General features: G+C 36.3%; 1 protein-coding gene across 4 annotated transcripts in view; it reads right to left on the minus strand.

The window, feature by feature from the left end:
• The window catches only part of KLHDC10 (kelch domain containing 10), a 59,403-nt gene that overhangs the window by 8,928 nt on the left and 24,424 nt on the right, over nt 1-26,051 (minus strand). For 2 of the 4 annotated variants that reach the window (XM_032642840.1, XM_032642842.1), the window contains exons 2-7: nt 21,719-21,805; nt 6,537-6,758; nt 4,774-4,928; nt 3,431-3,579; nt 1,768-1,852; nt 839-905 (exon numbers count right to left, since the gene is read on the minus strand). In XM_032642840.1, the coding sequence (XP_032498731.1) occupies nt 839-905; nt 1,768-1,852; nt 3,431-3,579; nt 4,774-4,928; nt 6,537-6,758; nt 21,719-21,805 (765 nt within the window). The remainder of the gene's footprint in view (nt 1-838; nt 906-1,767; nt 1,853-3,430; nt 3,580-4,773; nt 4,929-6,536; nt 6,759-21,718; nt 21,806-26,051) is intronic. The other 2 variants (XM_032642843.1, XM_032642841.1) reach the window with 1 other exon arrangement.

The following is a 26,051-nucleotide window of genomic DNA, read 5'->3' on the forward strand; positions in this document are numbered from 1 at the left end:
ATGTTAAGGTGTCAGGAAAACAAAGTGAGGTCAGTGGGCAGGGGTTACTAGTGGCTTTCCCAAGCCCTTTTACCCACAAAGAGACAGGTAGATCTTGATTTAAGGGCCTACTTTTATCCTTCCCAGATTTCCCCTCTTCCACAGAATTCACCAATCCCCATTGAAAGTCTGTGCTCATGGGCTTCACTGGTGGTACAGTGGTTAAGAATCCGCCTGCCAATGCAGGGGACACGGGTTCAAGCCCTGGTCCGGGAAGATCCCACATGCCGAGAAGCAACTAAGCCTGTGCGCCACAACTACTGAGCCTGCGCTCTAGAACCCGTGAGCCACAACTACTGAGCCCACGTGCCTAGAGCCTGTGCTCCGCAACAAGAGAAGCCACTGCAATGAGAAGCCCGCACACCGCAACAAAGAGTAGCCCCCGCTCGCTGCAACTAGAGAAAGCCTGTGCCCAGCAATGAAGACCCAATGCAGCCAAAAATAAATAAATTTTTAAAAAATGAAATAAAAAAAATAAAAGTCTCTGCTCAGTTGCTGAGGAAGAATAATAACTGGGCTAAGGAATACAAGTAATTTCTTTTCTTTTTTTCTTGGCCACGCCGCACAGCATGCGGGGTCCTAGTTCCCAGATCAGGGATCAAACCTGTGTGCCCTGCAGTGGAAGCTTGGAGTCTTAACCACTGGATCGCCAGAGAAGTCCCACAAGTAATTTCTAATACCAATTTAACAGATATTTTTCTTCTCATATAATGCAATAAAATTACTTTTTCTCTTTCAGAACAAGTAAAACTATAAAATACATTTATTAAAGATAAATGAATCAATATTTTAAATTTACCTATTTTTTCATGGGGTTTTGTTGCAATTTCCTCCCATGCATTCGTTTCAAGGTTATATGCATGAATCTTGGAGAGAAAAGAAAAAAAGAGGATACACAAAAAATTTTAGCTAGCCTGAAAACGGGATTTTTCGTAACAGCCTGTACAAACATACTCTTGGTTGAAAAGCCTTCTTTTCCTTTGCTATTCTCTGATCTTTCCTAATTCTAATATAAGGCAAAACATTAAATGAAGCAATTGAAAATTAAGCACATACATAATTTTATTATTTTTAAATCATAGAAAAGAATGAAGAAAAAAGTTGGAATTCTGCAACTTGCACATTTTCTACAATGAACATGTATCATTTTTATAACAGAAGAAAGCAAGTGTTGGTAAGAAAACACGGAACTGCAGTTTTGACAAAACTTGAAAAAGACCATTAAGGTTCCCAATCAGGAGCTCTGAGGCCTACAGATTTCCCCTGGGACATATGGATTTAGAAATGCCACAGAGACAGATGAATAAAAGCCCTTCAGAACGCAGCTTTCTAAAGGTAGTGATGTGCAGTCCTAAACATGCCTGTTCTTTTTAGATACACAGCACTGACAATGAGAGGGATGTGACATTCTGAGAATCCTGGTTCCAAATCTAATTAGTTGCTCCATTTAACCAACTATTATCTTTCTTTTAATGTCTTTTCTCATCTAGCATAAAGAGATAATTCTAATAAAGTATTTTCAGTGTGTGATTATGCAACTGTCAACTGGAAAGCATATCAGGGGCACAGAGTTCAACCTTATAAAGAGCATCTAACACAAAATAGGTGTTGATGAAGAAACTGCTTAAAAATTACAATATCTACAGTAACAGAATTGTTACTTATTATGCTTAGTATAACACATGCCTCTCTCTAGCCTTCTTCCTCTCTCTCTCTTTTTTAATATACCTTGTTTAAGGAATAAGCTGTCCAAGAAGTACCACCTCCCAAGATGTAAATCCTCTGCCCATCATGTGCAATTTCATGTCTGTATCTGAAAATATACAATAAAATACATTTATAATTATGGGAAAAATGATCTACCTAAGATTTGGCTGCAAGACTTTTTATTGCATCATTATTTATAATAATAAATTATTGGAAATAACCCAAATGTTTAATAATAGTGAATTGGTTAAATAAATTATACAATATATAAAAAATGGATTAGCATGCAACCAATAAGAATGTAGGAACAGAGGATGGTTAATATACTGAGAACTTCTTTTCATGTCATTAACTGAAAAAAAAAATCAGTTATATAAGAGCAGATAGGCTATAATCCTACTAAGAATTTACAGATATACAAATATGCACAGAAAATGACTATAAGGATACATGCAAAATGTTAACCCTGGTTATCCCTGAGTTTAGATTTTGTTTTTTATTTTCTTCATTTTGCTTATTGGTATTTTCTAGATTTTCTATCATCTTTTTGTGATAACTTTGTATAAGGGGGGAAATTATTACAGTTTTAAAAAGTGATCTGCCTACATTTAATTAGAAAGCTTAGACTATGGGCTTTCAAATTAAGACACTTATTTAACAGATACAAAAATATCAGAAAAATTATGCTACATAAAACTGTGAATATAATATGAAACACCTACCAGAACTTTTATCCAAGCAGTCTAGCTAAAAGCTGAAACAAGTTATAATATGTCCATAAGATGATTCAAAGAAGGCAACCATGTGAAAATGCTTTGAAAACAATCTATTTCCTCCTTTCCCTGGAGGCCCTGGTGCTGATAAAATAAATTACATCAAAATTGCTCCCCATACAAAGCCAGCTCCCAAGTCCTCTCATGGTAGTTCTGCAATAATCAGCCCACTAAGATACTACAATAGAAATAAGTCTTCCTTGGCACCCATGTGTCATTTTTTTAAAGGCAACAAAGACATAATAGTCTAAACAGTGAATAAAAAATTATTTACTGTCTTTGCTTTTAAACTAGAGGGCAAAAAAACCTCTTTAAGTTTTCCAGTGAGTTTAATTCTAAGAAGAGGCAACTGCTACTAGGAAAAAAAAAAAGTGAAAGATCTACGACTGCTACTAGAAGGCAACTAAAGAGAATCATGTGATGTTTGAGTGTTTAACAGAGCACTTAAAATAAATGACCTTCCCTTCCTTTCTTCCATCCATCCAACCAACACTCACTGAGTACCACTACGGGCAAGGCACTGTGTTCTTACTGGGGATACGGTTGTAAGCAAATGAGCCAAAGAATCCTAATATGCAAGTTAAGAAGGGAAATCAAAAAGTAACTAGAATGTAATTATTTTGCCTGTAATATGAAATTTAGTTACAATTGTTACCACTGGTTTCACTATTTTCCTAATGCAGGAAAACTGAAGTACAAGAGGAAATAACAGGAAAAAAATTCTTTAATTCAGAGGGAGATATCATTCCCTCACCAGAAGATCCTTCTTTAATGCTGAACTGGGATCTAACAGCCAGTTAGCTATTTTAACCAGGCCAAAGGGTCTTCTTCAAACCATACTACCAATATTCTGAAAAAAGAGTAAAATCTTAGCAAGAAAGAATAAATATGCTTTAATCCTAGAATCTCACCTCTCTTCTGGTAGATCACAGGATAGGTTGTTTGGTTTCAGTTGTGTCCACTCTCTGGTATTGAGATCTAATTTGTGCAGGTCTGTGCTGTAAATATAGCCAGTTGTCCCTCCAAAGACATAAAGGGAGCCATTGATGATAGCCATGGCCTGGATAATGAGGAAAGGTGAACGAGACTTCCTCGTTAACACTTGATTGAAGAATGTAACCTTATTAGATATCCCCAAATCAGGTTTTATGAAATTTTCTTGTATTTTTTAACTTTCTAAAAATCAGACCCTTAAAAAGGACTAAAGATTTTAGAGAAACAGAGATTATTTTTAGAAAAGTTACCTTTGCTCAACTGGAAAGAAAGTTCTATCTAGATAGGCAAAGGGCGTCAGATGATCCTTAGGGGTCCTAGCCAACCAAAGAATTTATAGATCATGGACATGAGCATTTCCACTGAAAGCTGCTTCACTTTCTAAGCAGTCTGAAGAAAAATGCCCTTAAGGAGAAGGAGCAAATATGAAAATAAGGCACCAGAATCCCTTAAGTAAGAAGTCTAGAGGTGGCAGTCCCCCAAACTTGACATTTTCCACCAGACTCTTCTCAGTGTAAGTTTTGCTATTGTTATGGTAATTTATTAGAGTTTAAATGCCTCCTGTGGTGGGATATGGTCATCCAGTATGTGCCTCACACATAGTTCAGAAGCTATGTATCAGTACCAGTGCCAGCCAGTGCTAGTTGAGAAAGAAGCCACAGCTTTGGTTGTTTTAAGCTTAGCCCATTACTCTCAAAGGGTCCCTGAAGTATGGTGAGTTGTTTTCCTACCTTTTTAGATACAAATGTTCAAACCTAAGGTTTGAAGCACTAGAACCTAACTGGAAACTAATTTCTATATAATCTGTGTTTTAGCTCAGATCTGTATAAAAGTCTCTTAACATCACTGCCTTAGCAAAGACCCAGTGGGACTCAGTAGATAGGGATCATCTACCCTATTACTTAGGTTAGAAAGCTCTTCAAAGCATCATAACACTCTAAAGACGATAGGACCTGGGCCATAAATAGCCAAATCTCTCATTGGGGGTGGGTGAGGTCCTGACATTTATAGAAACCTCCATACAGGTCTAGATCATTGATCTTAATCAGAAACAGAGTAAGGGGGAAAAAAGGAAAGAAGAATGCAAGCAACCAGATTTACAAACTACAATTTCACATCAGAACTGAAATATCAAATAGTAACCACAATGAATTTATTCTCCATTAACAAAAATTGGTGGCAATATAAATATGCTGACATTGTTCCTGGAACTAGAAAATCTGAACAAATACATCCACAATGACTGGCTATAGATTGGTACCTGTCCATATATACGACTGGGTTTCTTCCCCCGACAGCTGAGTAAAGCCCATCTCTTATACTTCACGTTACAGACATGGACGTCATTGCCGTTGCTCTCACCAAATGGGATGCCTGTTCCTCCAAACACCAACAGGTTGTTTCCATGCAGCACAACTGGGAAAGGAGAAGCACAAATTTCATTTTTGTATTGGCTACCTGCAATGTGTTCCCACATTAACCCAGAAAATCTGAGAAACTCAAAAATGTCTGCTTTAATACTTTCAGAAGATAGCTCAAACCACTGACATATAACTACTACAAAGTTTTACAGAAAAAGATCTAATTCACACTATTTCACATAGCTCACTGTTTGATATGTGACATGTATTGTGAAATGCATGAAACACTGTATATAACAATACAGAATGATATGAACTACAATCCACCACTGCTGCTTAACACAGTTCAAGTACACAGTAAAGCAAAAGAAAATGAAGGATCATCACTGCCTTAGCAAAGACCCAGTGGGACTCAGGATGAAGGGATAAAAGGATCATTCGGTTTTTGCCAGGGGAATGATCTCTACATTTTAAATTATAGTTTCTGTCATCTTAATCCTCCACCAGATAAAAAGAACACGAATATCCTGCTAGTAACTTTCTGCTCCTGTCATCACACACACTTGTATATACTTTTTCTCTCTCTGATGGCAAATATTCTGAAAATACTGCTACTGTATTATTTCAGTGACTTTTTTTTTTTAAACCAATTATTCAATTGATGTAGTGTAAGAGTCAACAGCATGAGCTCTGGTGCCCGTGAGAGCTGGGTTTAAAGTCTCGTGTGACCTCAGGAAAGTTATTTAATCTCTCTAAATTAATCTTCCCAACAACCCTATGAGGTAGGAACTATTATTATCTTTTCCATTTTTATAGATGATAAAATAGAAGTGGTGAGAGGTTTAAATAATTTGTTGAAGGTTTCCTAAAAAGAACCTTGCCAAGCTAGGGTTCAATCCCAGGCAGTCTGGCTCCAGAGCCTGCACTCACAGCCACTGCCCTTCGGGCCTCTCTAAAGCCTCAGTTTCCTCATCTGTACAATGGCGATAATTCCAGTGTTGGCATCATAGAGATGTTGTGAGGATTAAACAGATACCACATGTGAAGTACTTTGCTCAAGAGCTGCAAACCCCATTTGTTGATCTTCTACTACATTTTGCCTAGCATATATACGATAGTTTATGTTGAACCCTCTGAGATATTATTAATTCCATTTTATAGGTAAGTAACTAGAAGCTAAAAATCATCTGTCAAGTAAATGACATACAGCTGGGCTTCCCTGGTGGCACAGTGGTTGAGAGTCCGCCTGCCGTTGCAGGGGACACGGGTTCGTGCCCCGGTCCGGGAAGATCCCGCGTGCTGCAGAGCGACTGGGCCTGTGAGCCATGGCCGCTGAGCCTGTGCATCCAGAGCCTGTGCTCTGCAACGGGAGAGGCCACAACGATGAGAGGCCCGTGTACCACAAAAAAAAAAAAAGAAAAAAAAAATGACATACAGCTAAGTTCGAACTCAGGACTATCCAGCTCACAATTGATTCTGAATCACCATGCTATAGCATTGACACAGTATTATCACAGTAAGAGTCTATCCATTAACAGGGTTTAATTATATTACTATTATGATTTAGTATTATTAAACATTATTAACAAGGAAAACATGTGACACTGAGCCAGACCTCTCAGACATTTCATAAAGTCTAAAGTTCAGAACTGCTGGCACTCACGTGACATAGATGCCAACTCTCGGGGCATGTAGCCATCTGTGCCCATCTGGTGCCATACTCCTGTAGCAAAATGATACCTCCAAAGCTCCCTGAAGAGAGGATAGTCTTCATTATCTGGCCCTCCTGATTCATCATAATCTGGGTTATAACCTCCAAACACATACAGATTGGTATTATCTGCCACACAACGATGTCCGCTTCGTGCTGGTGGAGGTCTGTGGCCTAGGAGAGAAGAGGACAGCTTTCCACAGATGACCCAGCACATTAAAAGCACAAACAAAATTTGGCAACAAACATTTTAACTTTAAAAGGAAATCAGGGAAAATTTATAATGTGGATGTACTTTTTATTTACTTAGGTTATTTTATACATTCACACATACTACTTAGGATTTTAAGGAGCTAGTCTCCATTTATATTTCATAGGACTATTTTCAGATTTTGATAACTGTAAAAAGATTTTTCCCAAGGGAGGCAAAATAGCATCATAAACTTGAGAAAATGGCTGGTAACTTGGAGTTTTCAAGAAAAGAAGGCGGAGGGGTTTAATAATCCAAAAGCTAAAAGGACAGATTTTCTATTTTCTTAGAGGAGAAGAAAACACAGGCCAACGAAATTAAACTGAAAATATTAGAGAACTACATAAATATAATCACAAATGTGAATGAGTCATGTATAAATAAAAATACACATACATAAAACCTGTGATTTTTCCACAATATATAATTATACACTTAAAAAGAAAACTGGCTTTCAAAGAGTTATAGCAATGTCTGGAATTTAAATACCACTCCAGACATTATGGTAGTTAACAAAGAATATCCCTGTATTTATCTCAAAGAGCATCTTTCATCCTATTAAGAACTTTACTGAGAAAAGCTATTTCAGGGAATTTCCTGGTGGTCCAGTGGTTAGGACTCGGTGCTTCCAATGCTGGGGCCCCGGGTTCAATCCCTGGTCAGGGAACTAAAGATCCCACAAGCTGCACAGCCAAAAGAAAAGAAAAAAAAAAGCTATTTCTACAATTTGTATTTGTAAGCTTTCTGAAGTTTAAATTATGTCAGCTAGTTTACTAAAAGTTACTTCAAGATTATTTTAGAGTAAAAAACCCTGGAATTTATATTACTTCTATTATCCTTACAATTTTTACACCAGTCTACACAAACCCTTATATAGCTACAGAACCAAAGATGCTTAAATACACACTGGATGGAATAAGCTACTATGGTCATCTGTTATCCTACAGATTTATCTACTTTCATATATTAGGAAGAGATACTAGTATAATATTTATGACAATGCTGGACACCTAATAAACATTTGTTATATAAACATTATTACCAGCCTAATATAGGCCTCACATATTTATATTTTAAATCAAAATCCCACTTCCTACAGTATGCTTTTAAACAAGAACTGAAAAGAAATTGCACAGAGCTAGAAAAACTAAAAACCAAACGAACAAACCACGAATCACCCAATCACTTAATTCCAACCTGTTGGTCCTGAGAATCTTTGATGGTTCCTTACTGCTCAAGTTTGAAGTCTTCAAACAGCAATTCAGAGCCTTTCCTGATCCTGATCCCTCACACTCCTGCCTGTTTACGTCTGTCTCTCTGCCTAGAAAGCCGAGTCCTTCCCTTAGCTCTTGGCCTGGTCTACCTAGCCTTCAATGCCTGGAAGTTCCCTGGTGGCCTAGTGGTTAGGACTCTGGGCTTTAACTGCCATGGCCTGGGTTCAATCCCTGGTCGGGAAACTGAGATCCTGTAAGCCACGCAGTGCGGCCAAAAAAAGAAAAAACCTACAGCCCTTACAATTCAGTACCATACCACTCAAATAATAAGACAGACATGGACAATTAATAAGACGATTACACTATAACTATGTAAATACATAATAAATATAATTTTAGGCAAACTATAATCACTTAGGAAATTTACTCACAAGCTGTGATTTACCTCAAGTGAACTCAGTTTCTCTTTCTAAAAATCTTGAAACACAGAAAACGTGGTGTGGAAGAAAGAGCAATAACTTCTACAAATATCTAGATTTGAATCCAGGTTCTTTCTAACTGCTTCCTTGAGCAAGTCACTGACCCTCACTGAGTCTCAGCTTCTTCATTTGTATGAATGGATTATTATTCCTGTACTTTACAGATTTATTATACTTGCTATTATGTTAAAATGTTTATTGGTTAATAATATATGTATCTTCCCAGGAGGCTATAAGCTATTTGAGGGAAGGGGAATTATTTGCATTCACCTTTCTATTACCAAACCTAAGGCACACAGAAAACACTGAACAAATTTACAAATTTAATTTTTCTCTACTCATTTAGTTAATATTTATTTTTCTTCTCCAAATAATTCTAAGTTTCTAAAGGGCAAAAATCATGTATACCAATTAGCCTGTATCACCCACAACACCTAAAACAGATATATAACAGACACTAGAAGTTTCACTGATACTAACTTCAGGTCAAAGTTAACAGTAACAGGGATGATCAAAACAGTGTAGAGCTCTCAGTGGACTTTGATATTGTGCTTAAGAGAGATACAATTTTGGGGACAGGGGTTGGATTATGCAATGGTCTTCTCAAAACACAAATGTTTCTAAGAATTAGCAAGACAAATTTTAAGAAAAAAAACAGAGTTGCTATGGTCAACAGACAGGAACTCTAAGAATCTCTATAATGTCATTTGCTTTATTACCTGGAGCCAAAAGATACTTTTTGAAACTGCTTTTGGGCAAATATGAAAAGACATACATTATATTCCAGGATTTTCTCTAAACGACTGTACAACGGAGAAGACATTCCATTCTAAGTTTACTGCCAACTATTTTTGACAAATGTAACTCACATGGATTAAAGGTTGAGGAGTCAATGAAAGATGATTTTACATTTACCCACTCATTCATTCATTCATTAAGCCAAAAATATTACTGGACGCCTCTACATACCAGGTACTGTACTAGTTGCTGAGGATACAACGGTAAGACCATTACTCTTTCTGTCCTCTGCAGCTTACAGTCTAGTTCTGCGCTGTCCAACACAGTGGCCACTAGCCACATATGACTCCTGAGCATCTGAACTAAGGCTGGTTCAAACTGAGCTATGCTTTAAATGTAAAATACCCCCTGGATTTCAAACACTTAGTATCCAAAAATAAATGTAAAGTTACTGATTTTTATAACTGAATATAGGTTGAAATGACATTTTTGATCTCTTGAGTCAAATAAAAATTAATGTCACCTATTTTTTACTTTTTTCATGTGGCTACTAGAAAATTTAAAGTTTTGTGGCTCACATAATATGTCTATCAAAAGCGCCTGTCTAGCTCAATTGCTGGCTTCTGTAAATAATGCCATTATCTATGCAAATTAAACTGCTGGGTAAAGAGCATCTGATCAACGTATGATAAATATTAAACATCCTGTCAAGAAGTCTTATAGCTAGGAGTAAAGAGGTATCTATTCTTTCTCTTTAGTCAGTAACTAAAGATTTCTTTGTACATATTTATAGTCCAAGAGTGACTAACATATTAGAAAGCCATATTTTATTTTGAATAAATCATGGGGATTTATCAGGGTTAATGTCACGGAGACTACACATTAATTTTCATTATAAAGAATATAGCATAGGCTCCTCAACCTTGACCAAAACTTAACTGGGTTTTAGATTCTTAAAGTAGTTCTCTGAATCTTGTCCCAAATTCTCCATGTGCAAACCCCACTTTCCTAAAAAGTACTTGCTACTAATAAAATCAGCCACAGAATTAGGTTACCTGATTGAGGAACTCCAATTAGAAAATGCAGAAGTCAAAAGTTAAAACTGAACCTGTGGGCTTCCCTGGTGGCGCAGTGGTTGAGAGTCCACCTGCCGATGCAGGGGACACGGGTTCGTGCCCCAGTCTGGGAAGATCCCACATGCCGCGGAGCGGCTAAGCCCATGAGCCACGGCCGCTGAGCCTGCGCGTCCGGAGCCTGTGCTCCACAATGGGAGAGGCCACAACAGTGAGAGGCCCGTGTACCGCAAACAAAACAAAAACTGAACCTGTATGCAGAGGTGAACTCAATACCCAGAAGGGAACATGCAGCTGAGGGAGTATGTACCTGTGGTAACTGAGCCATCTTTTTGCTTCAGTGTGCTCATCATGTGACAATGATGAGCACACTTGCTCTTTACCCCAGGGAGTAAGCCAGAGTTTACTGTAACCAGGGACATGGGCTTTAGTTTGCAGCCCAAAGGAAGAAAGAAGCTGTCAGAGATAAGGCAATGATGAGGTTGCGCCAATGTTATTACCGTTACAAATAATTTTCTAACAAAGCTTTCTTTATGTAGATTTATATGCAAATGTCTAAAAATTTCTGGAAACAGAATTTCTGGGGTCAAAGGAATATACACTTAAAATTGACACAGATAGGGCACTTCCCCGGTGGCGCAGTGGTTAAGAATCTGCCTGCCAATGCAGGGGACACGGGTTCGATCCCTGGTCCAGGAAGATCCCACATGCCGCGGAGCAACTAAGCCCGTGTGCCACAACGACTAAGCCTGCGCTCTAGGGCCCATGTGCTGCAACTACTGAGCCCGCGCACCTAGAGCTCGTGCTCCACAACAAGAGAAGCCACCGCAATGAGAAACCTGTGCACCACAAGGAAGAGTAGCCCCCGCTCACCGCAACTAGAGAAAGCTCACGCACAGCAATGAAGACCCAACGCAGCCCCCCCCCCAAAAATTGTTACAGATATAATATTGTTATAGAGCCATATTGCTTTCCAAAAAGACTGCAACAATTTATACCCCCAGCAATAGTGTATGGTAGTGCCTATTCCTTTATGCCCTCTTTAACCTTTTTAGTTTGTGCCAATCTGATGGGTGTCAGGTTACTTTGTATTTCCCTGATTTTTACTAGTTCACATGTTTATTGGCCCATTTGTATTTCTTCTTTGAGGAATTGCCTGATCATATCCCCTGTCCACTTTCCTATCTATTGTGTTCTCTTCTCACAGATTTGTAGAAATTATTTATTTATTCTATTTCTTTCTTCCAGCCTGCTATTGGGCTTTTAATTTTGTTTATGGTACCTTTTACTATATGGAAGTTTTTGTGTAATTGAATCTCTCAATCTTTTCTTTTAAGGCTCCTTTGCAACAACAACAAAAGGCTCATTTGCTTTACATCTCATTTAGCTCTGCATCATTATAAAATTACTATTCTTATTTATTTCTAACAATTTTTTAGTTTTGATTTTTAATATTCAGAACCTGAATACATTCAGAACATATTTTTGTGTATTTTATGAGGTAGGGCTCTAATATTTCCTGCAAAATGGATAGGCAATTGTCCCTAAACCCCTTATGGAAAGTCATCCCTTCTACACTGAACTGAAATGCCATCTTTATCGTGTACTAAATTGACATGTTCTAGAGTAGAATTAATAAAATCCCAATATCCAGGTCTAATCACCTTGGACACAAAATCTATTGCTCTTTAAGAATGCACACAATCAAGACACATCACACAATCTTAAATGCGAAAGCTTGCAAATAAAGTAGCATATAACATTTTTGCTTAATAAGCCTATCACAAGATGTAGCCACCTCTAGATGTGCTATCAAACATTTGTGATAAGGCCATTGTAAAAAAAAATTAAAACCTTTATTGCTAAAAGTACTAACTAGTTATATATATCATACAGCCTAAATGATAAATTCAGTTTAACTTAACTGGTCCCTTCTTTCCAAATATAAAGCCCAGCATTACCTCTACCTGAGAAGACAGGTCTTCTATTGTACACCTGGAAGCCTGGACAGGAAAGCCGGGGAAGACTGGGCCAGCTGGTTCCTATCCCTGACTGGTACGTAGACCGTTTTACTACTCCCAGAGTCCAAGCTGCTCAGGCAAAGGCCATCCATCCACAGCAGCACACAATATTCTTGGTTATGTAAGCATCTCCTACCACAGAGACTCCATACACTGTATGAGATTCATATATAAAGATCCGGCTTCTTAAGGCAGAGTAATCTTAAATCTAAGTTGGCAGCAGTAAAAGAAACTTGCTTTGACAGACTTTAGTGTTACCATGAGTTAGTTTCAAGCGCTGAGCAAAGCATACTGGAGACAGCTGTCACTACATATCAGCCTGGGCTTCTGGGCTCTGTTCAGTCCCACTGTTTATTTATTGATTCCTGTACCATTACCACACCGTTTTAATTACGAAAGCTCTGAAGTATCTATCAACATCTAGTAGGACAAATTCCCCTTTGTTACTCTTTTACAAAAACTTCTTAGCTATTTTCCCCCATTTACTCTTGCATTAGGTTTTAGAATCAGTTTGTTAAAATCTGTAAGAGGCCCCTTGGACAGACACCATCTTATCCAGGTGATCAAAGTTAACATCACCAGTAAAGGGACGAATCAACATCATGTGCAGTGAAATGAACACAGCATTACTTCCTTAGTATTCCAGCCAAAAATGTATAAGCTGAACATAATCATGAAAAAACACAAGACAAACCCAAACTAAAAGAAATTCTACAATATGACTAAGTCCCTACTGTTCAAAAATATTAAGGCTAAAGATACCTAAGAACTGAATGCAACACATGATTCTGGGACTTTATTTTACTATAAAGGACATTATTGGAATAATTGGCAAAATCTGAAATGAGGTCTGTAAATCTGATGATAATGTTAATTTAATCCATTATTTACAGTGTTAATTTCCCAATTTTGGTACTTGCTCTGCAGTTACATAAGAGAATATCTGTTTTCCAGGAACAAACACCAAAATATTTAGGGGTAAAGGAGCATAGTGTCTGCAGCTTAATCTCAAGTGGTTCAAACAGAAAAACAATATGTATATGCATATGTATTACAGATAGCAAGGGAAGAAAGGGAAGAGGAGAGGAGAGAGAGAGGGAGCAGGATAAAGCAAATGTGATCAAATGTTAACATCTGGGGGACCTGGGTGAATACAGGACAATTTTTTTACCATTCTTGTAACTTCTCTGTAAGTCTGAAATTATGTCAGACTAAAATTTAAAACTAAATTTTAAGCAAGTCTCTTGAGGATTTTACTTGAGATGACCCATGAAGAAATATAGTCTCTAGCCATTTATCCTCATCTTTTTGATATCATCAGTATAGTTGCATTGTTTTCTTCTTGTTTTTATTCCTAAGTACCTCATAATTTTCTATATAATTGTGAATAGATATCTTTTATTTTTTAATTTCTTGTTGTTAATATACAGGAAAGTAATTTATCTTTGCAAGTTTAAATTTTATCCAGCCAATTTTCTAAACTCTAATATTAGTTACCATTAGTTAATTATCTTGAATTTTACATCAGACAATCATATCATCCTGTTATTAAAGACAACTTTCAGCTCTTTCTTTCCAATATATGTACCTTTTAATTTTTTCTTCATTGTATTGGCTGAAACCTCCAGAACAAGGTTGAATAGTGGAGATGATAATGGGCATTTTTGTCTTGTTTTTTACATTTTTAATGATGATACTGGTAATGTTTCACTATTATATATATTTGCTATTGGTTTCTTGTAGATAGTCTATCAGTAAAATAAAATTTCTTTCATTCCTGGATGCAAATTTTTTTCTTAACAAGGAATGGTTTAAACTAAAGTCTTTATTAAAATGTATGTATAGAAAAGTACATATATCATAAGAGTATAGCTTGATGCATTTTAATAAAATGAACACACTGATAATCAAATTTTATTAAATGCTTTTGATAACGGAAAAATCAAACTGTTTCTTTTAACCTTTTAAAGTACTAAATACATTCCACAGATAAACCCAATTTGATCTTAATTTCTATTTTTATTTAGATTTATCCCTGCCATCATATATATATATATATTTTAACCATTCTTTCTTATGATTTCATTTTCCCACTTTTCTAATTTTACTGAAATAATCAAGCTTTCTTTTTTCCTTTCCTTTTTCCCTAGGGAGATCTACAAAGTATTACCCCTAATATTTTTTAAAAACCCATAAATTGGTATTTCTCTAACAACAGAGTAAACCACGTCTGGAAAGAACTTTGGCTATTAACAGTGGTTACTTCTGGAAAGGGGAATAAGGTGAGGAGTAAAGATGCGAAATGGGACCTTGTTTTTTTAATTTAACCTCTTTCATTGTGAACTACAACTCATGTATAGGAACATAATTATAAATGTATAGTTTAACAAATTATCAGTAAAGTAACATGTCGTCATCATCCAGGTCAAAAAATAGAATACTGCCAGCACACAGATGCCGTCTTACCTGCCCCTTTTGATCACAACCCTCTCCATCCCACCTCCTTCACTTCCAGAGGAAACCTATTTCCTCATTTTTATGGCAATCATAAAACCTGCTTTCTTTTAATAGCTTTATTATACCTAAGTATGCATCCCTAAACAATATTGTTTATTTGGGCCTAGTTTTGAAGTGTATTTGTATAGAATGATATATAGTATGTTTCCTTTATGGGATCTTTCATTCAAAATCATGTTTCTGAGATTCATCCACATTGCTGGGGTTAGAGGTAGTCTGTTCATTTCCATTGCCAAATAGTATTTCTTTGTATGAATATATACCACAATTTATCCAGTCTATGTTGCGTGAATGGACATTTGGGTTGTTCAAATCGGTGGCTCTTAATGCTGCTATAAACATTTTTGTACATGTTTTCAGGTGTACAGGGGCCCATATTTGTTGGCTATAAATGTAGAAATGGAATTTCTGAGTCATAATGTATGGAAATCTTTACCTTTGCCAGATAAAGGCCAAACTGGTTACAAAATATTTAGTATTAGTATCATCATTCTTTTTAATTTAGCAACTCCTGTGAGTTTGTAGACCTAGCTCACTGTGGTTTTAACATGCATCTATCCCATTACTAGTGAGGTTGAGCACATTCTCATGTTTGTTGGCCAACTGGATTGATCCTTTTGGGAAGTGGCTGCTCAAGCCTTTTATACATTCTTGTACTGAGATGCCTTTTTCTTATTGATTTATACAAATTTGTTATATATGCTTGAGATAAGGACATTCATTTTTCACCCTATATATTTCCATATTATTTGAATTTTAATAAGCATATATTATACCTAGAAATTCTAAAATGAAAAATTATAAGATCTTTAGCAGAGTTTTACTTTCTTCCTATCCCCAGTTTGTTTAAATCATCTGAAATGTTAGTTACAGAATGTTATATATATACATACACATATACTAGATTTACATTATTCTTCTATATATTTAGAAAACTTTTCTTATCAATTATACCAGGCTTCACAGTCCCTGTATTTAGACACAACTCTTAAGTTTTTCTGCTTTTTTTATACACTACTGCTTCTTATGCCCAAACCTTCCTCTTTCTTGGATTTGTTTTTCATTTTACTGGGAACACCTCTTCAAGTAATTTTCTCAAAAAGGGTGTGTTCATAAACTTTCAGAGTTCTTATTTACTTTGACCTCCATTTAAACATTTAAATATTAGTGAGGCTGGGTACAGTTCTGTGTTCAAAATAATTTTCCCTCAGAACACTGAAGGCACTTATCTTCTAGCAAACTATGTTGCAGGTGAGAAATCTGTCTTGAGTCTTTCTATGTAGCCTGTTTTCTAACTCTGGAATCATAAGTAGTTCAGTAATGTACAGATAGATGCTTTTTGCTTTTACATTTTTCTAGCTTGTTCCTTGGTGGGCCCTTTATACTTGAAAATTCGAGAGTCTTTCTTCAGCATAGGGAAATATTCTTTATTTCTTTATTTTCTCTCTTCCACTGTTTTTCCTTATGTAACACTATAAAATGGATACTGGATCACTTAGATCTACCCTCAAAGTATAATTTTCCTCATGTACTTTCTCTTTTTGTCCTCTTGCTTTACGGTCTGTAAATTTCCTCTACTTTATTTTTGTAAAAATTGGTCTTAAGCCTGTGTATTATTTAATCCTCCAACTGCATCTTTATTTCAGCAAGTTTCAATATGGAACTAATTCCTTAACCATTCCTTTTTTTTTGCATGGCAGTTGTCTTTTTATTTGTGGACCCAATTCTCTCTTGACTCTGAGGAAACCTGCTGTGATCAGAACAAGTTTAGTTTCCCTAAAATGTCTGGTAAGCCTTGATCACTGATTCATATTAATAAGTGAAGTACTACCTTGATTAGTATTCTAAGAGATAATGAATTTCCTCCACGGTTGTATTACTCTGTCTCCAAACCTCCAAATGGGAGATGTGTTTGATTATGGGTGTCTTCAGGTAAGTGGTACACTCACAGACAGGTTTCTCTTTAGAAGTGGAGAAAAAGCAGTTTTTCTAAAATAAGGAAGGCTGCATTTTGCTAGCATGGTCATTTAATGTATATCAGTCCTTGGTGGAGTTTGCTTTCTTCTCCTCCCCCTATTCCACCCTCCTCATCCAATCTATCGTGGAGGTCCATTACCTAAAGCTCTGCTTTGTGCGCACACCCTTTCCAATCCCAGTCCATGAAAGCACTGCCTGTTCAACCCTCCCCTAAACAAATCCCCTACTTTGCTTGAAGAACTGTTCTTAGAGCTTTATCTTAGAACTAATGCCATTGCCAGGGAGGGAGGGAGAGAAGTAGGAGAAATAACAGTTCTGAAGGCAGTCCCTTAATTACCTGCCCTGATGTGCCATCTTACCCCTACCTGCTCCCTCCTCCTACACTTGCTGATTCTAGGCTTGAGTTTCAGGAAAGGAGCTCTTTAGGAAATTATCTGATTTCCAGCGTGCAGCAGGAGTACCTATTTGGGGTTGCATTTTATTCTGTTCTGGTTCTCAATCACTAGAATTCCAACTGCTTTCTGTTACCCTGAAATTCCTCAAATTTGCTGGCATTTTATAACAATAGCAAGAATGACAGCAGCTAACATTAAGTCAACGTTGGCTACACAGACTGTCAGTATAAATATTTGTTATCCTGGTCTTTAGCTAGTTGACAAGCTAGAGTTAAGGCAATTAATTTGGCTTGTTAGGCTGACTTTGTTTCTGATAAATAAAAGTTTTCAATTATGGAAAAAAAAAACATTGGCTAAACGTAAAAACTCTTCTAAGTGCTTTGCACATATTACCTCTCTTGATACTCACAACAAACTTAGGAGGTTGATACTATTATCATCATCCTAATTTTACAGATGAGGAAACTGAGGCAAAAAAAAAAAAAAGAATAAGCAACTTGTCTAAAGTCACACAGTTGGTAAATGGCAGAGCCTGGATTCAGACATAGGTAATCTGGCTTCAAAGCCTCCCTTTTCTGTTTTTCAATATAGTTATGATTCATTCTTTTTTGTAGGTCTGCTTTGTCATTTTCAGTTATAAGTGAGAAGTATGGGAGGGTAAATGGGTGTAATCAGTCTATCATTTTGTAATGAAAACACACTGTTTTCACTACACTGATACTGTTTTCACACCACTTATAATGGGTAGCAACATCTTTTAGAGAATATGCAGGATCTAGTGAAGGAATCTAGCAACAGAAAATGAGCCCTATGAAACTGTTTAATCAGAATCAAAAGAGATAATGTGTAGTAGGAGTCCCAAAACGAGAGGCTTGAAAAAGTGGCAATTTCAAAAGTATAGGTAAGTTGTTTTAAAAATCTAAGGAAACACTAAGTAGCATTTTCGTATTCTCAGCAACTTATTAGTTTACTGTCACCACCACCAGAGAGAAGTTGAGAATGTACTAAAATTTTAGTCCCATCCTATTCCCTGACAGCAGCCTTACAAATAATTCAGTTCAACTCAAATACATATGATATACCTACTACATGCACTGAGCTACAAACTGGAGATAAAGAAATGAAAGGCACTGTCCCACTGTCCCTGCCCTTACAGAGCGTACAGTCTATGGCAGGCAGGAACAAGTAAACAAATGACTATAATTCAGTGTGGTAAGTGTTATGATACAGGCAGATACACAGAGGGTGCAATCAAAACAAAGAGACAAGCCTTCCAAGGAGATTTCTCTATTAATAACTCATAGACTGAGTGTTCAAGGATATGCTATTATTGGCTTGGGGAGATTAAACTGAATTTATCATCTTTTCCCTCAATCTGCTCTTCCATCCATCTATATAATACCTGGTAAAGAGAAAATGGTACACACAGAAAGCTGGAAGCTTTCTTGACTTTTCCCTCCTCCTCTTGAATTGGTCATCAAGTCTCATCTAATTCCACTTCCTTATATTTCAAATCAATTACCTACTCTCTATTCCTACTAAATATAACTACCTTAGTTGCAGCCTCTTATCATTTCTCACCTTGATAACTCTAATAACCCTAACTGGTCTTCCAATTAAATCTCTTCATTAATTAAATAAACTGATCCTGAAAACTCCCCTTGGGTTGTGTTCCACTTGATATGGGCCCTCTCCAGCTTCTTCTCTCCACACTCTTTCCCACTCTGCCAAACTTCCTACAGTTCTCTGAAAGACCGTGCTCTGTTTTGCCTAACTGCCTTTATTTAAGCTGTTTGGTCCTTGTTTTGGTCCTTGTTTGAGATGTTCCAACCTTCCCCTGTTAACACATACTCAGACTACTCAATACATCTCTTCTGAAAAGTCATCCTGATAGCTACTTATCTTCCCCTGTCCTTCCCACATGCTGAGTCAGGTACCTCTTCTGTGTGCTCCCATACCACACTAACTCATCAGGACACTTATCACAAAGAATTACACTCAAATTATTCTGTAATTGTTTCTTTACTTGATTCTCTATAATCTAGATGATTGAACTAGCACAAAGCCTGTTACACAGGAGGCAATCAAAAAATACTGAAAGAATGACAGCATGAACAAACGAACGAACGAGGTTAGTTAAGTCTGTGAAATCTGATGAGATAACCAAAGGAGATAATGGAGAGGACAGAACGTTGGAGCAATACCCATCTCTAGTGAGTAGGAAGAAAGAAGCCAGTAAAGGAAACAGAATAAACAATCAAAGAGGCAGGAAGAAGACATCTCAGATTGTACAGCAAAGTATAACCCAAAAGAAGAGAAAACATTAAGAAGGTACAGGTGGTCAACAGATCAAACACTACAAACAGGTCAAAGAAGGTGAGGACTAAGACAAGGCCACTGATTTAGAAGCGGTCACTGGTGAGCTTGCTGTTTCTAATGCTGAGTTTACTCCTGCCTCACTCTTCTCAGCACTGTCAGAGACCATCTTCCTCAGAAATTTTTTGAGGCAATTTAGGGCTTACGAAAATAACCAAAGATATGAAACTTACCTGTGCTAATCTCTTTTTTCCATGATTAAAATATTGAAAAACAGAGAATATAAAGAAAATAAAATCCCACCATCCAGATATAATGTTATTTCACTATTTCCTTTGTTTTTTATGTTTATATTTGTACAAAACTGATATTATATTGAATTTTACATCCTAATTAAACAATTTCTTAATTATACTTAAATTTAGTCAGCCCCCAAGTTAGCCTTCTCATTGTAAATCAAAAAATTAGTATTCTAATTTTTAAATAGAAAAAAGAAAAATTTTATCAAATTAGATGTACTGCTTGGCTACGTGTGCACAATGGTTTTTTTTGTCACATAACACTAAAATTACCTATTAGTTTCTATCAATAAAATTATTTATGCTAAAAGGTAGCATAGCAGGAATTCCCTGGCGGTCCAGTGGTTAGTACTTGGTCTCTTCACTTTCATGGCCCGGGTTCAATCCCTGGTCAGGGAACTAAGATCCCATAAGCCACACGGCACGGCCAAATGATAAAATAAAATAAAATAAAAGGTAGCATAGCACCCTAAGTATGTTATCTTGACCCATTTAGGCTAGATTTATTTTTGTTTCATGATCTGGACCTTGGCCACTAAAAATAGGTTAGGCACTAGATATAGGAACATCTTTAGCTGCTGCAGGTCTTTTTTCTAGTCTTTTTATTTTTTTTTAAATAATCTCTTCAGTCAAAATTAGATACACTGGGGGCCTTCCCTGGTGGCGCAGTGGTTGAGAGTCCGCCTGCCGATGCAGGGGACATGGGTTCGTTCCCTGGTCCGGGAGGATCCCACATGCCATGGAGTGGCTGGGCCCGTGAGCCATGGCCCCTGAGCCTGCACATCCGGAGCCTGTGCTCCGCAACGGGAGAGGCCACAACAGTGAGAGGCCCGCGTACCCCAAAAAAAAAAAAAAAAAAAAAAAAAAAATTAGATACACTGGCTTATAAATAATAAGGTCTAAACTATAACATTAAAAACGCTTGTCTGACAATTTATTATATCTAGAAAAACAGTATGAACCAGAGTTTTCAACGCTCTTCTGAGATTTTCTTTTTTCAGTAGGGAGTATGTTTTACTAGAAGAAGTAAAAAATAGAAAGAATGAAACATTTCTAAAAGTAAGAATTACTAGGTCAAAGGATGTGAACATTTTCAAGGCTTTTGATACATATTGCCAAATTAAATCCAGAAAGGCTGTGTCAAATTTACACTTCCTTCAATATATGAGCTTCATTTCCCCATACCCTTGCAACACTGAGTATTCTTATTTTTAGTCTTTGCCAATCTAATAGGTAAAAAGATAACCTTATTATTTTAATTATGTTTATAACAATAGTGAAAATAAACATTTGCTCATATTTATTGAGCTTTCTTTTTTACAAATTGATTATTCATGTTCTTTTACCTATTTTTCTAGTGGGTATTTGCTTTTAAACTGTTGATTTATAAGAGCTCTTTATATATTCATGATATTAACCATTTGTTACAAATACTTCCCCCTTTTATCTTTTTATTTATGGTTTCTGACATAAGAGGTTTTTAGTTCTATAGTCACATAAATTTTATTTCTTTCTTAAAATCATATTTAGAAAATTATTTCCCATACCCCATATTTTATAAATTATTCAAAGTTCTTTTTAATATGTTTACAGTGGAATAATACTGACATCAATGAGATGATTTATTTCTACGACCTAATACACATTAAGTGATTCTTACTTCCTAAAACTTATAATTTCAATTCCAACAGTGGTCACTATGAAACACAGGTTTAAAATTAAATTCTAGATTTTCTTTCATCCAATTTTAGCTGTTTAGACAATTTTTTAAAACCAGAGTTTTGAGTTTAGAAAATTCATTCAAAGTTCCCTTTAACCCATACGAAGCACAGATCTCTTGCTAGTTATCACCCACCTCTCAAAAACCTGTTAGGGATCCTTATGATGGGACAGGACTGAATGAAGCGCCTCCTAACTGGGTCCCATCGTATTTTCTTCTTACCTGTTACCACAATTATCAGCAATAAGTCAGACACATACAACACATGGCAAATAATACATAGTAACTGTAGTTATAAAGACAGAAAAACAGGAAACAAAACAATACTTGAATACAGAAAGAAGTGATGTAAAGTAGCATTTAACCCTGTTTCGGAAGTCAAAACAAAATTTAATTAATACATAAGCAGTGATGAAGGTTTTCAACTCATCCCCAAAAGAATAAGAACAATTATGTGCACCATTTTTCAGAATTCTGGTTCAACAGACATGCATTCAATAATCACCAATGCCATCTTGTGGCAAAAATTCACCAGGAGCTTTATAAACAGATTAGAAACGATGACATTTTTACAAGTCAGTGAATGTTAAAAAGGGAGCTCTGACTAAAATTAATTTGGCATAACGTAGGCTCCTGTTCTCTTCCAGGTTTGGTATTCTTTTATCAGTTATATGGTTAAGAGGATAAAGCAATGGGCACCATTCTTTAAATATGAAATAAGCTGATCTTGCTATAATTAAAATTGTGTGGTAGCAACCAAATAAAACAAACATTTAATACCGTGACACTTCCACTGTGGGGGGAGAAAAAAAAGGGAATTCCTCTGCCTTCACAGGAAGCAAATTAACTGCACATTAACCCCAATTAAAACTTGTTTTCTTATAACATGGAAGAAAAATGCAAAGCATAGTAGAAGTGTTAAATGGGATAATTTTGTCTCTTCCCAAAGGTTTGATAGCTCCCAAAGACAGCTCTTACAAGCAATAAAAACAATTAACACTGGTATAGAATTTAAAGTTTAAAACAGCTTCTACCAGTGTTATCTCATTTGATCCTCACAACAACCCTGTATGGATTCAACAGTCATTTCACTAAGTACCTGCTATGCCTTGAGCCCTAGGCTAGCCTCCACGTAGCCAAAGGAGGATATGACTCCTAGCCTCAAGAACTCATGTGAGGAAGGCAGATGCCTAAACTAATAATTACATTACAGTGAAGTAATTGCTATAACAGGGGCTATAAAAACACTTTGAGGAAGATATTATCATCTTAATTTTACAAGTAAGGAAGCTAAAAAAAAATTAAGTGACTCAATGCCAAAGCCAGGAGTCAAGCCTGGGCAGTTTGACTCTAACACCTGCCTTCTTTCTACTATACCACACTTAACCTGTCTCAAATTCCTTGGAAAGCATATAGTTTTTGGTTTTGGCAATTGGAAATATCTGAGATGTTCATCAGCAAGGTCTGGTCTGTTTACTAGAGCACTTGTACATAGAGATACATAAATTCAGTGTAATGAAATAGCATTACCTGCACGTGTATACTTAATATTTTGGTGGAGACAGACTCGTGAGCAAGGAAAAGAATTATTTTGCAAAAGAGTTGCAAATGGGTTTATCTATTAATTCTCCAAGTCTTTTAAATCAGTAGTTCTCAAATGCTGGTCTACAGACCACTGGTGGGCTAAGGTGAAGATTCACCAGTCCAACACAAAATGAGAAAAATATGGACAAGGCAATGAGTTTTTTAAAATGTTCCATTTAAAAGCCTGCCCTTTTTTCAGAAATTAGAAACTTTTTATTAAATATTCTTTTATTTTAAGAGATGAAGATGATAGAAAATGGTACTTGATTTTGTTTTTTAATATTCTTTCTCGGAAAAAGAAAAAACTTGCAAGCCTATATGTATCCCCAAAATATACATATATTTAAATTTATAGGTTTATGACTTCCAAAGACTGGAGAAGCACAGCTTTAAATCAATACAATATTTGTTGATCACTCATAAGTCCAACATTGTCAACCACACTATCAAAGGATACATAAGATGTATAAGAAAATTCCCTTGCCCTCAAGAAGTTTACATTCTAATTAGGGAGACAAGACAAACACATAAAACAATTAGATAGCAATACAAGACAGAATATAACAAGTGATTAGCTTAAAATTTGACATTTTTATGTATCAAAAGCATTAAAATGTACATACCCTTTGACCCAGCTATTCCACTTCTAGGAATTTATTCCTAAAGAAATAATCATAGATGCATGGAAAGATGTATGGACAAAGATACACACTACGATATTATTTATAATGGTAAAAAATTAGAAACACTTTCAGTGTCCAAAGATAGGGAGATGGTTAAGTATGCTAAATAAACATATTTAAATATATTCATATTCTACGCACCACTAAAAAAAGTACATACAAGAATATTTACTAACATGAGAAAACATTCACAATATATTGCAAATGAAAGGTGCAAGGTACAAAATAGTAGCAGTGCATGATACCATATCAACAAAGAAAAAAGTATATATTCATGAAAAATACAGGCAGGATATACATCAAATTTTAATTGTGGTTATCTTTGGGCAGTTATTATGAGTGATTTTGGGTTTTTCTCCTTAGTGCTGTTGTTTATTTTCCAAGCTTTCTCATTGAGTAGGCATTACTTTTGGACTGGAAAAAAAAACAATACCATATTACTTTAATTTTTTTTGAAGCTATGATAAGAAAATACTATAAAGAAACACACCAAAGTATTAACAGTGGTTATGATTCAGGTTGAGGATTATCACCCCTTTTATATTATCCAAAAATTCTAAGACATATTGTTTTATAATGGAAAAATATAAAACAAATTTAGGTAACAGTGAGGGAGTAATACTGAAAATTATTGAACCAAAGTTGTAATCAAAAATCCTTTTTGATGTTTTCTCAGAGCTCTGTCAGACATCTTTGGCCTGCTTTTCTCTCAGCAACCAACATAAGTCTGTCACAGGCATAGGCTAATGTTGACTCTACAGAGGTTATTCACCCAAAGTAGGCACTAAGTTCAGAATCCATATTTTCTTCCTTTAGCCGAAGAGCACAAAACAAGAGAAACCAGCAACATAGCATAATATGCCTCTCCAATTTCATGTAAATATATTCCTGAAAAATCTATTTGTTCTTGAAGCTTTAATTTTTATATATTTGAATGCCAATGTTCATTTGTGATTGCTTATACTCTTCAAAACAAAAACCATAATTTTTTCAATCATTTCATCAATATTTTATTTTTTGCTAGCTTTTCAATTTTTCCTTTTTATTTATTTCACTATAAATATGACATAGTCATTGACAGTCAAGATGGTAGGCTGAGCACACTGCAAGCAAGCTCCCCTCTCCCCAAAGCCCCACAAGTAACACAAAAGCCGTTTAAAAAAAAAACACCTAAGGCTTCCCTGGTGGCGCAGTGGTTGAGAGTCCGCCTGCCGATGCAGGGGACGCGGGTTCGTGCCCCGGATCAGGAAGATCCTACATGCCGCGGAGCGGCTGGTCCCGTGAGCCATGGCCGCTGAGCCTGCACGTCCAGAGCCTGTGCTCCGCAACGGGACAGGCCACAATAGTGAGAGGCCCGCGTACCGCAAAAAAAAAAACACCCCAAAAAAACTATAATCAAAAGAAAGCAAGATATGGTCTTAGTCAATCACTGAAAGATGTAAGGCTGACAGAATCAGCTTAAAGAAGGAAACCACAGTGCTATACACCCAGAGTAGAGGGCTACTGCAAGTGATCTGAACAGCCCTCAGAGTAAACTAAGCCCAGAGGTGGAAGACAGCAGAAAGAACAGAAATAATTTATGGAATTTACAGCATAACTGGTTAGGGGGTAGCATGGAAGTTACAAAGCAGGTCAACCTCTCCCACCATTTACCATTTTGGTTCAAGCATTATAGAACAGAGGTACATAATTTGCTCCTAGATGGGAACAGTGGCATCAAACAAGAAAGGTGTCACTCCCCAGGTAGGAACAATGAGTATAAACCCTTGGATCAGAAAGACAGGACACAGCCCTGGGTGGATATTAAATCCCAGGAAAAAGAGGGGACAGACACTAAAGAAGTCTGGCAATTGGTACGCTCTATCTCATTGCACATTCCATCTCTACCCACAGTCAGTGGAGACCTGCTGCAATAAACATATGTAACACTCACAGGAAGGCTAACAAGGGCTCTCAAATAAAGGTGAATGAGCACAAAACCAAGACTCAAACATGAAAAAGTTATTAATGTGACAAGCAGAACTCGTACCCAAAGAAAGACAGTTGACAAATTAAATAGAATAAAACCTTAGATTAGGTACAATTACTGTCCTGAGATATGCAAGATGATAACACATTTATTTTAAAAGAAATAAATTGGAACTCTTAGAAGTTAAATTTTGATCATTTAAATAAAAAAACTAGTTAAGGTCTGAAAAAAA

Source organism: Phocoena sinus, chromosome 9, assembly GCF_008692025.1.
Source record: "Phocoena sinus isolate mPhoSin1 chromosome 9, mPhoSin1.pri, whole genome shotgun sequence".
Lineage (NCBI taxonomy): Eukaryota > Metazoa > Chordata > Mammalia > Artiodactyla > Phocoenidae > Phocoena > Phocoena sinus.